The following is a 13,027-nucleotide window of genomic DNA, read 5'->3' as shown; positions in this document are numbered from 1 at the left end:
CTTGCTCGCTTTTTTCTATCTGTCCTCACAGATAGGGTCACATTTCTCTATTCTCTGGCAATGCACTAAGAGGCTTTAGCTTAACCTGAACCTACAACTCAAAATTATAGGCTTTAGAAGACATATAGGTTACAAAGTTAGTCTGATCCTTTTGGTAAAATGTACACAGACAGCAGACAGTTGTCACTGGGTTGTCGTTCCTGACTTTATGTGGTTTTGGGGACCAAACCCATGGCTTCATGCATGCTAAGCTAGCACTCTTAACACCTGAGCTTCCCCCTGCCCCCAGCCCACCAAAAATGTTCTTCGAAGGAAAAAAAAATGGTTAGAAAAGGGAAGGGAGTGCCCCTTGGGCATGTGAAGATGCTCTATTGAACTTGAGCAGGTAAGCCCTTTCCTGCTTTCCAGGAAGAGGGGATCCACCTATCCTAGGTTGTGTAGTCCCATAGGGGGCTCTGGAATGATGGCACCTCTGATCTCCCATGATGCTCTGCTCAGTAAGATGTCAGTGCTCCCCCAGGCTGTTAGAAGTAGACCAGAAGTGGCGGGCAGTGTTTCCTGTCCTGCAGGGGGTGTGAGGAATGCACCCCTTCCCCCAATAGAAAGAGCCCTGAGCACATGGTCTCCAGCCTTTTTCTGTAGGCTGCAGATCACTGACAGCTTGTGCAACAGTGCTAAGGCCAAACAATCACATACGACCCGGTTCCTGTTATCCCCCCTGACTTAGCCTTCACCTTCGGTTAATGCCTGACAAGCCATCTTCCTCGTCCATCTTCTGGGACATGGCTCCTACCTGCAGGCTATGGTGCTATATGGCTGCAGACCAAAGTTCTATGTTGACACCCTCTCACCTTGCTCTCTCCACATCCAGCTTCATGGTCTCTGCTGGAGTCTACGTAACAGCCAACAGAGGAGGGTGTCCTTAGACAAAGAATTGAGGTGGAAGACTTTTCCCAACTTCACATTCCAGCCAGGTAATGAAGAACATCCGCAGCCTTGGGAAGCAATCAAAGCAGGGGCAGCTGCCCCAAACACCTCCTACCCCACCCCACCGTTCTCACCCCTGGGAACATTCTTTTCCATAGAAGCGCTGGGCTAGCTTCCCCTTATAATGCTTCCTGGGGTTGTTCGCACACCTAGAGTCTATGAGGCCAGGTGGATCCTAGAGGAGAAAGAAGAGAAGAAGAGATTAGGCTGAAGTGATGGGAAAGCAGAGAAGAAGAAGTTAGGCTGAAGTGATGGGAAAGCCAGGTGATGAGGAGGCACCAGCAAAGGAGGAATCCAGAAATGTCTAGTGTTCTAGAAACAGTTCCCACCAAGGGATGGTGGGTGAAGGTAAAGTCTCCAGAACCAGCCCTTGGGTTTAGTTCCACAGACACATGGTGTACCTGTTATAATGACGATTAAGAGGCAATAGATCCAAGGAGCTTTATTGTGAGAAAGGGGAAGTGGAGAGAGAGAGAGAGAGAGGAGGGTGCCTATGATAGAGAGAAATAGACAGAGATAGGGAGAGAAAGGAGCATGGTGGGTGGGTTCTTTTTACCTGGCACATACCTGGCATGCACCTGGCAAGTGGCAGGTGATGACATCAGAGGTTGCTAGGCAACCCAGAAGCAGGCTATTGGAACAACAGTACCCCCAATTGAGCAAGCCTGGAGGGCAGTGAGAAGAGGGGAGTACTAGTATGCAAAAGAGAGGCAATTGTGCAGAATTCCAAACCAGACTCTCCTGAGAAGGGTCAGGGCAAGGAGGGAGGGAGCACTTCTTCCACCTGGAAGTAGATCTCAGAGAGAACGAAGTTTAAAGTCCAAGGAGGAAGGGACAGAATGACCCTAGGAGGGGTCAAGGTCTGGGAGAGAGAGAGTTCCAGCAAATAGCAGCAGATCATGGGATCCAGAGAGTGAGTGTGATATGAACTTCTTAAAGCCTCTGCCACAACTAGGGATAAAGATGAGACGAGATTAATCTTGAGTTTGGGGCAGAGAGTTTATAGGCTCTGAGATTGGGGGAGTGAAGAGGTAGAAAGTAGGCCTGGCCAGGAGATGGTAGAGTTCTGGGGTTCCCTGTACATTCCTGGGGGGGGAAGTTCAGAGTCCTAAGAGGTCTGGTGTGTCCTTTCACTTCTTGAAAGATGTGTTCCTGGTCGGGATGGCCTGTGGACCTCAGTGGTGTGGCAGTCAATTGTCCCGGGCACAGGACCCCGTGTTCCAAGATTCTCCTCCACCTGCTGATGGCTTCTTTTTTCCCTAAGGGGCTGATACTGGCCTCTTGGTCAGATTTTGTCAAAATACACTTATCTGGGGGCAGGCATACTTATCAGCCCTGTTGTAACCAGTTCTAGCTATTAACCTGATAACCCAGAGCCACCTGGAAAGAGAGACCCTCAACCGAAGAATTTCCTAGGTCAGATTGGCCTATGTGCATGTCTCTGGGGCAGTTTATTATTATTGTTGTTGTTGATATGGGAGGGTTCAGGTCACTGTTTCACAGCCTCACCCCTAGGTAGGTGGTCCTGGGGTGTATAAGGTAGCTGAATGTGAGCCTGTGAACAAACAAGTAAGCAGCATTTCTCCGTGGTTCCTGATTGATGCTCTTGCCCCGAGTCGCTGCCTTAATTTCCCTCCATAACACTTGGGCTGTCTAATCAAGAGGATCTGGACACAACTCTGAGCTTTTAGCCCCCTCACAACACTTCCCAAGCCCCTTTTCTCACCCCGTTTTAGTTGTTTTCTCTAAGAACTTTCCTTGTATAGGCTGATACGGGCTCTGGTATAAGGAGTCTGAAGAACTTCATGCTACTTGAACCTCTCTTTGAAGTCCTACCTTGTGAATTAAAGCCTGCTTGTCCCTTGACCTGTTCCCTCTCTTCCAGGTATGTTTGGGGAGTCCCATACCTGCTTCTGGAAGATGTGGGACTTGTTCTGTGGTCTTGACTCACAGCCAAACTCCAACATAGGCCCAGAGAACCCCTCCAAGGAGGCAATAGAGGCAACCTGGGAGCGGATGGCCTCTATTAGCATATCAGCAGGCTTAGAGATTCTGACCAGGAAATCGGCAGGCAGAAGGAGAGAGGAACAGGAACAAAAGATGAAAGACTGGAATGACCTACCGGAGAGCCTCTTCTGGAAGAGGGTCATGCAGGCTAGTGGGATTGTTTTGATTGCCCTTCTGATTACTGCACACGTCTTTTTTGCCTGAGGACCCAGGCACTACCTCCTTTCCCAGACCACTTCATCATGAAGGGGTGAAGGGTTTCTTTTAGGAAGACCCAACAATATGTGGCCAAAGACGACAACAATGAAAACACTCTCTCAGTGTACGAACCAGTCACCAACAGCTGCAGTGCATTCACGTACAAGAGACAAAGGACACCCCTGTGTTCACAGACTGTGCCAGTGAGAACATCTCCTCTCTGTTGCAAACCATTTTCTCTCCATGCCTGTACCGCCCAAGTGCTGGCTTTCATTTTAAAATCACCATCTGTCAGCCCACTTTCCTCTCCCCACTCAGTCTTGCTTTGCTATCTATTCATCTTGAAGACACAGCCCTGCTGAAATGATGCCGGTCCCATTCTTGCCACAGGCCAGTACTGATGACCACTCAGGCCAGGGACGAACAGCTGCCTCCTTGGTGGAAACTGCAGCTGATCAAGAGCTGCTCTGAAGGAATTGGTCTCAAACCATTTACCACCAACTGGCTTCTGCTGATCCCTAGAGGGTAGAGGGAGGGTAAACTCCTTTCCTAGGAGCTCTGCCTAACCAGACCCCGTGCCTGACAGTAAGAGTATGGCCAATGGGTAAGATTCTTTTTAGCCAACAGGTCCAGACACTCCTGGGCTATGTCTCTTTGAAGATTTCCTAAGCCTCTCTTTCCTCTTCCTTTTCCTTAGACCATAATAAAGGATCTGTGCCTTTAGCAAAACTTACAGGTGTCTCTTGAAGTGACTTGGGGAAGGCTCACTCAGGACTGTGAGAGCATACTCTCAAGATATGCTTATATACTCTGTGTATTGGCTGATGTTGGTCGTAGGTGCTGCAGTAGAGAGAGAAACTCACCAAGATGCTAAGCCTTCATTTTCTGAAGGAGCAGAGAGGGGTTCAGCCTTCTTGGAAAAAATAAAAAAATAAAAACCCAAAACTGACCCTGACTAGCTCTTCCAGTTACTTTTATTCATTAATTACACAAAATTAATTGAAGCTGGGAAAGTTCCCAAATACCAAAGTTATCTTGCCCTCACTGCCTGAGAGAGCAGACGACACAAATCTCAGTCCCTTTTGACCATGGCGCCATAATCAAAAGTAAGAGCTCCAGGCTTGTCAGGAGTGTCTTAGGACCAAAGTTTGTGCAGCTGCAAGGCCTCATGTAGCACCAAGCACAGACTTTCCAGGGAGACACTTCTTCAAGTTTCAGACAGTCTCAAAACAATGTCTCTGCCTCTCCTGAATAACCCAAACATAGCATTCAAAGCCAACACAAAGGCTTCACTTTACATGTCACTACACCTGTCCCTCATTCCTTAATTCTCCAGATGATAGTCCTGAGTGTTGGTTGTGTCCCCAAAATTATGTTGTGCCCTGTTAGAAATGGGTCCCAAGAAAATGATCACACAATCTGAAGTGTTTCCACAAAGCAGAGGTTTAATTTTGTAGAAGGATGAACAGATGTAGTTCAGCAAGCCAGCCAGCCTGCTGAGCAGGGGTCCTGGGCCCCACTAAGAGTGGTCAGAACCTGGACTCAAATTGTTTGTGTGTTTGACTAATTCAAAACAGCAGAGCTGATTAGCAAAATGTAACTTTTGAGAATACGATTCACCTCTGAGCACATGACTTGATTTAAGAAAAAAATGTAAACTGTGATTTTTGCTGGCTGCTATCTTTACAAACTTCTTTAAATATGGAACGGTTTTTTTGTTTGTTTGTTTACATTTAACCCCCTTTGATAGAAAAGATAGATCCTATTAACATTTTCCATAATGCCCCCTTTACAGCAAAATTCAATTATTTTTAGAATTTATTTTGTATTTTTAGAAATATTTCCTATTTTTAGCATATTCACCCATTCTCCAACTCCTTCCAGACTCACTACATCTTCCTTACTCACCCAACATTGTGTCCTCAGCTTAGTTTTTATTAAAACCCAGCAAGTCCAATTTGTACTGCCTACATAGTCTTGCATGTGGGTGACCAACTTACTAGGAGACATACCCATAAAAAATTTGTCCTTCTCCTAGCAACTATGAGAGCTCCTCAGATAGGAACAGGACTTTGTGCCCATTTCCTCCCTTCATTAAAGGCTTTTGTCTGGCTTGAGGCTGTGCAGTTCTTGTGCATACTGTCACAACTTCCATGAGGTCACATGTTCAACTGTCCTGAGAACAGTTTTTTGTTTGTTTTTGTGGTCATCTACTGTTCCAGCTCTTAGAATCTTTCCATTTTCTCCCCTCCCCCCACGCCCCATCTTCTACAATGATCCCTGAGCCTTGGAGTATGATGTGGCTGTCTCAGGGCTGAACATCTTGTAGTCTCTCATTCTCTGCACCTTGATCAGTTGTCTGTCTCTGTGTTGATCACCATCTATTGCAAAAAGAAGCTTCTCTGATGAGGGTTGAGAGATAAATATATATGGGTGTTTACTGCTCTAAAGGTGGTGTGATCTGGGAGAATGGAGCCTAAAAAGGAGGCAGACTGTAGTCTCATGCAACAGCCGACTTTACTTAGAACATCAGACAATTTATAACTTGAGGGTTAAGAAGCATCACTTCAGTGAGGTATAAAATCACAACCTGCACAAAGAAAAAAAAGTTTTTCCATAGAGGTGTATAAACAGATAACAATAGCCAGTCTTAATGAATTACCTAGTGCAAACTCACTCTTATCTGCCACACCTGGAAGAGGCAGGAAGCACATTCCAAGAACAATTGCATGCTTTTGAAGAAACTGAGATTACAAGCTTTCTTATTTTCTTGGAGTTTTCTTCCAAGCACTCAGAATTCTCCTCACATTACTTTATTCTTGGACCATATTCCAACATAGGGGCATGTAGGGGACAGTTTAATACTAGGTTCATTTAACACCATAATAGTGGCAGGTTTTCCCCTAGTGCCAATGTTCTGCCTTTGTATAGTTTCTTGGCCAGATAATGGCGCTAGGTATGAGTTTCATCTTGTTAAGCAGGATTTAAACTCAGTCAGAAAGTGGCTGGTTACTCTCATAATGCTTGTGCCACTATTGCAACAGTGAACTTACCTTGTCAGACCAGTTAGTATTGTAGCTCTCAGTGTTCACAAATGGACAGGACAGATGGTTATGTTTTCCCCTCTTCCAGCTTGTGTAGCACCTTAGAGCACTGTGAGAGATAGCCAGTAGGGATAGAGTTTCCAGATCAACACATGGTGATTTCTCTGTGTTCTCTGACTCAAGTGTATGACAGCTTCAGCACTAGAGTCTTACTGTCAAGGTCTGGAGGATAATCAAAAGCATTGGCAACTGCCTGTTATATTGAGGGTCTGTGAGACCTCACCAGACAACTCCCAAAGTGGTAACCCATCCCTGGACATGATGTCTAATAAGAACATTGTTACCCCATTAGAGGGTAACTCCATTTAAACTCTGCCTATAAACCTGTATGTATGTATTTTAGGAAGCTTCAACATTAGTAGGTTTCCATATGACTTTTCCTAAAGGTCTTAGGGTTAGTTTTCCTTCTCCATAACCCCCTTTTACAATTTCATTCCTTTTTCTCAAATTCACTGAACAGTTTTTGAGCTTCTTATTAATAGCTAATGGTCAGGGAGCCCCCTTTTAACTTAGCATCTCAGCCTGTAAGGTAGGATAAAGGACGGTGAATCTCTCTTCTGTAATTTCTTCAGGCTGACATTGGGGCAGAGATATTGAGGACCCAGGAAGGCTGAAAAGCTAGTCAAAGGCTAAGCAACAGGGCACCATCTAGTTAGTGATCCAGTTGAAGAGACAGGGAGCCATCACATTGGCTAGACTGGTTTATTTCAGCTTTCAGCAAGTCCAGATTTCAGCTTGCAGTCCATAGCTGATCCCTGAATGTGGTCTGTCAGCCAGGTGAAAAATCTGCTGAGACAAATTCAAACTAGAGACAGAAGTTAAAACTTGTCTAGTAAATGGGGAAAGTGAGGAATCCCAAGACCAAGGAAAAAATCCATCTGGGGTCCATTTGATCTATGGCAGATCCAGGTCTTCTGACTTTTTGATTTCCTAAAGTTCATATGAATTTCCTAAAACTCATATGGATTTTAGTTTACGAAAGGAAGTATATTAGTATCACCATTGTATTGAGATCCACACTTTAGAAAAAGCAGGTAACAGGTGTCTGCAAGACAGCAGGAATAGACTCATGCCATTAAGATCTAGTAAAAGCTATGGCTTTTGGGTCAGATACACACAGTAGGCAGATGTTTTTACCTTATTGAGAAGCACCTTTAAGTCTATCTCCAGAAGACAACCAAAGGAAAATTAAAATCTGAAGCTTGTGGCTGGATAATAAGCAGCCAGTGCTTTATCAGCTTATCAGGACTCCACTGATCAATGTAAAAACTCTGAACTTCTGAAATCTTATAACAATATAAGCATAACAATTGCATGGAAGGGGGAGAAACTGGAGATATCTCCCATTTTTAATATGCCTTAAATTATTTTTATATCATAATTTATATTTCATATCTCTTAAAACATCTATTTAGATTTAGACCCTCCTATCTTTTAGATCTTTATAACTTAAACTTTTATATCCTCAGACCTTATATAAACTTTACATCTTTCTATCCAGTTACTTGCCGTAAGACACAGGCAATTAACATGAAGCCTCTTTGCCTTTCTAAATAAGAGATCTAGTACCTAGTAATTTTAACTAGCTAATAAATTTACCAATGAACTAACAGTGGATCTAATTGTCTGCTCTTTAGCTGCATAGCTACCATTAGCTTAGCTTAGCCATCAATGTGATCAGAGACTGGAGAAGGATAAATTACAAGCCAAATAAATTTATGTATCAATCAAAATGACAGACGGACTAGTCAATCCACCAGCTAGGCAGCTGTCCCTGGCTCCTGTAGTCTCCTGGCATCATGAGCAGAGGCAGTCCGGCCATCAGGCACAGAAAATTAGAGACTGTTTCTGTGGAAAAATGAACATGAGAGATTGGCCTCACCTCACCTTCAGCAGTGTGAAACAATGACTCTCCAGGTGTCCACAGCTCTGTCCACAGTTTCAGCTGGGCCCTAGCGATGGGCTATTTGGGGCAGTCTTGCCCAGTGGTTAGCATACCACAATCCAGAGTTGAAGTCATCTGTCATTGTGCCCAAATCTTCTTGGAGACCTTGAGGGAGTTATTGCCAGGATTTTGGGACTCTCTGTCAAAATAAGCTTCACATGTTAAGATGCTGTATTCTACAGATCTCAAACAAGCTTGAAGGCCAGCATATGAGTTACTCTTTGTCTGTCCTTAGCTATCTGCCCTAAACTGCATCCTGTAAAACAGAAGGCTATAATCTCTAATTCTGGCACATTCCTTAGATAAGTATTTTAGAACCATATCTATTTTAAGTAATTCTTACATAGGCAAACTTTGTAGTTATCCATCCTAGGCTTAATCTTGAAAACATAAACAAGAGACTTCGTAAAGCTCAATCTTGTAACCAACTGCAGTCATTAGCATGTCTTGAAATATATTTCTGAACTAAAGTCGAAGCAAAACGTTTAATTATACAGTTCATAGAAGGGCTAGCAAATCTTGCTGATCCTACCACATTGCATTAAGACTGAACAGAAAAAAGCTTAAAGGACAAAGTTTCACTTAGCGCTAAAAGGAGAACAAAACACAACTGGCAGCCCTCAGCAAAGATGGACTATTCTGGCCATACCAAATCTATAGGCCAGAAAGAAACAGCATCACATCATTTATATAGGAACTGGCAACCAGGCACATATTTCATATAATGGTTAACAATGACTTGAACATAACCCTGTATAACCCTGGGCTAACATGGTTAGCCTGCAGTCCTCTTCCCCCTTTAAGGAGCATAAGCAAACATTTTGCATTGAAGAATCACCAGCCTTTTAAATGAAGAACAACGTATTTTACAGTTCTTTCTCAAATCATTTGATGTATGAGAAACCAAAGCAAATACAGTTTATATGCCCTCAGGCTTTCTCTGACCTTCCATAACATTCTATATACCTTCAGGTTAGGTTTTTCCTAGCTCCGTTCTTCTGGTTTAACTAGCCATTTTTACTTTAGACAAATTACTCTCTTCTTTTCTTTACTATCTCAGTCTCTTGCTTTCTCTCTTGTTGCTTTTCAGACAACATGAAAATTTCCATCAAAATTCTTTTCTTTACTAAATCATTTACTAAATTTCTTTACTAAATCATTCCATGGGTTTTTACCATCTTCATATGATACACTGCAAGAACTGCAGTTTTCTTAATTGGCTCAAAAGTCTGGCTTGGTTTCATTTGGTAAAATTAATAAAATAAATACCAGGGGCTTTTGACCTCCCCCAAAGGGTTGAGAAACTGTTCCAAGTTCTTTGTTAGACTGCCCAAAGTCATTATTTTAAAATATCTGATAAATTTTAAAATGTTTTATAGCCTTAAACATTTAAACATTCTCCAAAACCTGTTTTTGCAGTATTAAAATGCTCAGAGTGAAATCATAGAGCATAACCATAATTTTTAGAAGTGAAAACCAAATTTTATCAGTCTAAACAATTCAGTGCCTCTAAAATCAATACCAAGTGTATTATTTTAATGTTATAAACTTTGGCTGCCAGCTGGAAAAGTTCTTGTATACAAACACATGGAGGTGCAGCTTTAATATCTCATATAAACAGAGTTTCAAACCTTATTTTTTTATAAACTTGGTTTTTAAGACAGGACAGAAATTATGTAAAATCTTAACATACCTAATAACCAATAATCTGTAACCAAGACATACAAAACACAGTAAACTTATATATTCAAAACATACAGACAAAACTTATTTTTACTTCTTTTAGCTGTAATTTCAAGGGAGGAACATCCAATTCTCATGACCATAGAGGCCTGTAGCTTTGCGACCTGAGAAGCTTCTGTTGCCCCTTTAAGAACTGCCTGCCAGCACAAAAGCCTCTCCATGGGTGGGCTGCATTCCCAAGCAACCCAACTCCACCAGAGACCTGCCAGACTAGAGTCTCCCTGGTCTGAGTTAAGTCTAGGGAGTTAAGACTAGGGAGTCAGAAGCAGTCTGTCCCATAGTGATTGTCATAGTCCAATACAAACAAAGACACATAAACACAAGGAACAAAACAGAAAGGTAACACGAACAAAGTAGTCACTCCATGACTGAAAACAGAAGTGAATCCAAAAACTCAGTCTTTCAGACTCCTTCAGAGGAAACCAAAAGCAGCACAGAGAGGAGAGTAATTAACAGTGGGATTCCACATTCACCAAAAATCTCTCCAACCAATGATGGGATTCCTTGTCCACCAAAACTGACTGGTGGGATTCCTCATCTACCTCAGGGCCAGGGAGATCTCCCTGGCCCTCACTGCTGTGACTGTCCATTGTGTCATCTCTTAGCCATGTCTTGCTGCTTATACAGACACCTCAAGGCTTTTCAGAACCAAGACTAAACAGAAACACAGACATTGCACAGAGACACTTACATACTTACTGGCCAGCACAAGACCGATTGGAGTCTTGGAGGTCTGGGGGATCCCAGACGAGCCCCCAAAAGTTATGCCTAGATCATGAGACCCCCCCCCAAGAAGCCACCAGGAACACGAGTCCAATGCAAAACACAAAAGGGTCTTTATTCAAGCTCGAGCTTGTGTTGCAATCCTTTCTGACACAGCAGGTTGGGAGAATGACAGCCAGCTCTAAGGGAACAGGATTTTTAAAGGGAAAAACTGCAAGCAGGGGCTTCCAAACCTTAGCGTTACGTGATTGGACAAAGGGTAAAGGAATGAAATACACTTGGACCTAGTTGGTTAACAGCACCTGGCCATACCAGAGAGAGGAAACAGCTTGCCAAGAGGACCACTATGACCCTGGGAACAACTTATGTTTTCTTAACTGACCTCATCTTTATTGGTCTGCCTCAGTTGCTTGTCTAGCTGCAAGCTGCTGAGAACATTCTGTGTTTTGTTTTGTTTTGTTTTCTCAGAACTTAAGGTACTCCAGGGACAAGCTAACCTGAGATGGAGTCTGAGAAACAACACAGAGTTAGTTCTGTTAATTTAACCCTTTCATAACAAAGTATATATTGTTTGAGAAATGAAACCATAGAGGCATAATCAAAATGGAGATTTGGAGGCAAAATGGAGTCTTATATGTTAAAGGCTACGGCAAGTGTTAACGGAGGAGCCACAGTTACGCTAAGAACCAAAGTAAGTTAAGCAGGTTACAACAATCTGAGTAGCTACCAGATTTTGGGGGCCAATATTTAGCATTTGAATACACAGCACCACCAGGCCAATCTCTAATAGTTTGTTTGTTTAAAATTGTGAGTTAAGACCCACCAAATTGCCTGTGGTGGGCATTTAATTTTTCACTTCAACAGGCCTGAATTTTTAATCCTCTTACCTCAACCTCCTGAGCAGCTTGTGTTTTTAAGGGTGTTTTACAGAATTTCTTGCCTTCTGCCCACTGGTTGACTAGTGTGGCAAACGACAAGATAATCAAAATTGCCTCCAGACATTTCTAATGTCTCCCTGACCGCACCTCCCCTCCTCTTGGGAGGGCAAAATTGAGACCAATAAGACAAATTTCAGACTCAGTCCCATTCATGGTCTCATTTGTTCTGAATGAAAATGCTGAGAAACATAAAAGTCCCTGAGAGCAGAGTTTTGTTAGCTTAATGCGGTTTGAGTCCAGTAAGCCATGCGACAGGAGTAGTGGATCTGAGGCAAGAGTAAGGTGGAGATGTGTCCAAACCCCAAAAATCTTGTCCTGACTCCAGCAGGAGTAGAACTGCCTCCTTCGCGCTCTGGGCCTGCATGTCCCAGTGCACATAGGCTTTACAAACCCCACCCCTGCCGCCCTTGGGGTAGTCACACAGCCTGCTGGCCAGACTTCAGGTTAAATTTCCTCTCTCCTTATAAGGGCATGTTCAGCCGGCATCTGGAATTCCTCTCCTGCAAGTCAAGCATTCCCAGCACCTCAGTCCCAGCCAGGGATGCACACTCTCCCCCCAACCCCCAATAAAGAGCTGTTTCACTGAAACCTGCCTCTGGAAAAGGCTGTTTCTCCTGCACTCAATACCTACTGAGATCCTGCCTAACCCACTACCAGCTAAGTTTTGTTCCCTCCAGTCCAGCCCAGGGCACAACAGTGCTTTGGATTCGCCAAAGGGAAAAGCAGACCCACGGCGGCAATGCGGCTCACTCTTTTGAATTCCTCTGAGACAGATGCCCAAAATGAGGTGGATTCCTGATTCCAGTACCCTTTTCAAATCGTCGCATTGCTTAGTGCCCCTGGAATATGGTTTAATCTGTGCCACACACTGTACAAAGATCCTGAAAACAATAAAAGGAAAGAGTTTCTCCTGTCAAAGGCTGGTGGGAGCCTGGGCTGTTCCAGGATGTGATTGGCAGTTGCCGGGTGAGAAATGAAAGTGAATGACCGGGGAGGAGGTGCAGAGGGGGGAGAGGATGAAGTTCCGGAGTCAAAGGAGGTCAGGGGTCCAGAACACAAGCCACGGGGCACCAACGGCCCAGCTTGACTTGAGCTCATCAGTGGCTGCTTCATGACCATTGGGTAATGGAGGTTCGCTTGGAGCTCTGAGACTGAGAGAGGCAGAGGTGGGAGCCCGGTTTTGTCCAAAATGGCTGCTTTGAGAACAGTCATCCCCCTGCTGCTGCAGATGGCCAGTGTGATGGGCAGAGCGCTACTAGAGACGTGCCAGTGAATGGCGGAAATTTGGAAACTCTCAGCAGCCAGCAGCCAAGCCCCAGGGATCCAGCAATGAGTTCTTTGGGGGAACCTGGGAGCCCTTCCTTCCCCAGAGTAAGTGATGA

General features: G+C 44.0%; 1 protein-coding gene across 1 annotated transcript in view; it reads left to right on the top strand.

Moving 5' to 3' along the window:
* LOC110558687 (sodium/glucose cotransporter 1-like) overlaps positions 1-3,883 on the top strand; it is a 38,100-nt gene extending 34,217 nt beyond the window's left edge. Inside the window, exons 13-14 of the mRNA XM_060369347.1 lie at positions 872-974; positions 2,873-3,883. Of these exons, the coding sequence (XP_060225330.1) occupies positions 872-974; positions 2,873-3,198 (429 nt within the window). The 3' untranslated portion in view covers positions 3,199-3,883. The remainder of the gene's footprint in view (positions 1-871; positions 975-2,872) is intronic.
* The last annotated feature ends 9,144 nt before the right edge of the window (positions 3,884-13,027 follow it).

The sequence above is a fragment of the Meriones unguiculatus genome, chromosome 16, assembly GCF_030254825.1.
Source record: "Meriones unguiculatus strain TT.TT164.6M chromosome 16, Bangor_MerUng_6.1, whole genome shotgun sequence".
Taxonomy (NCBI): domain Eukaryota; kingdom Metazoa; phylum Chordata; class Mammalia; order Rodentia; family Muridae; genus Meriones; species Meriones unguiculatus.
Note: the sequence above shows the minus strand (reverse complement) of the source record. Positions and strands in the feature narration are given on the sequence as shown.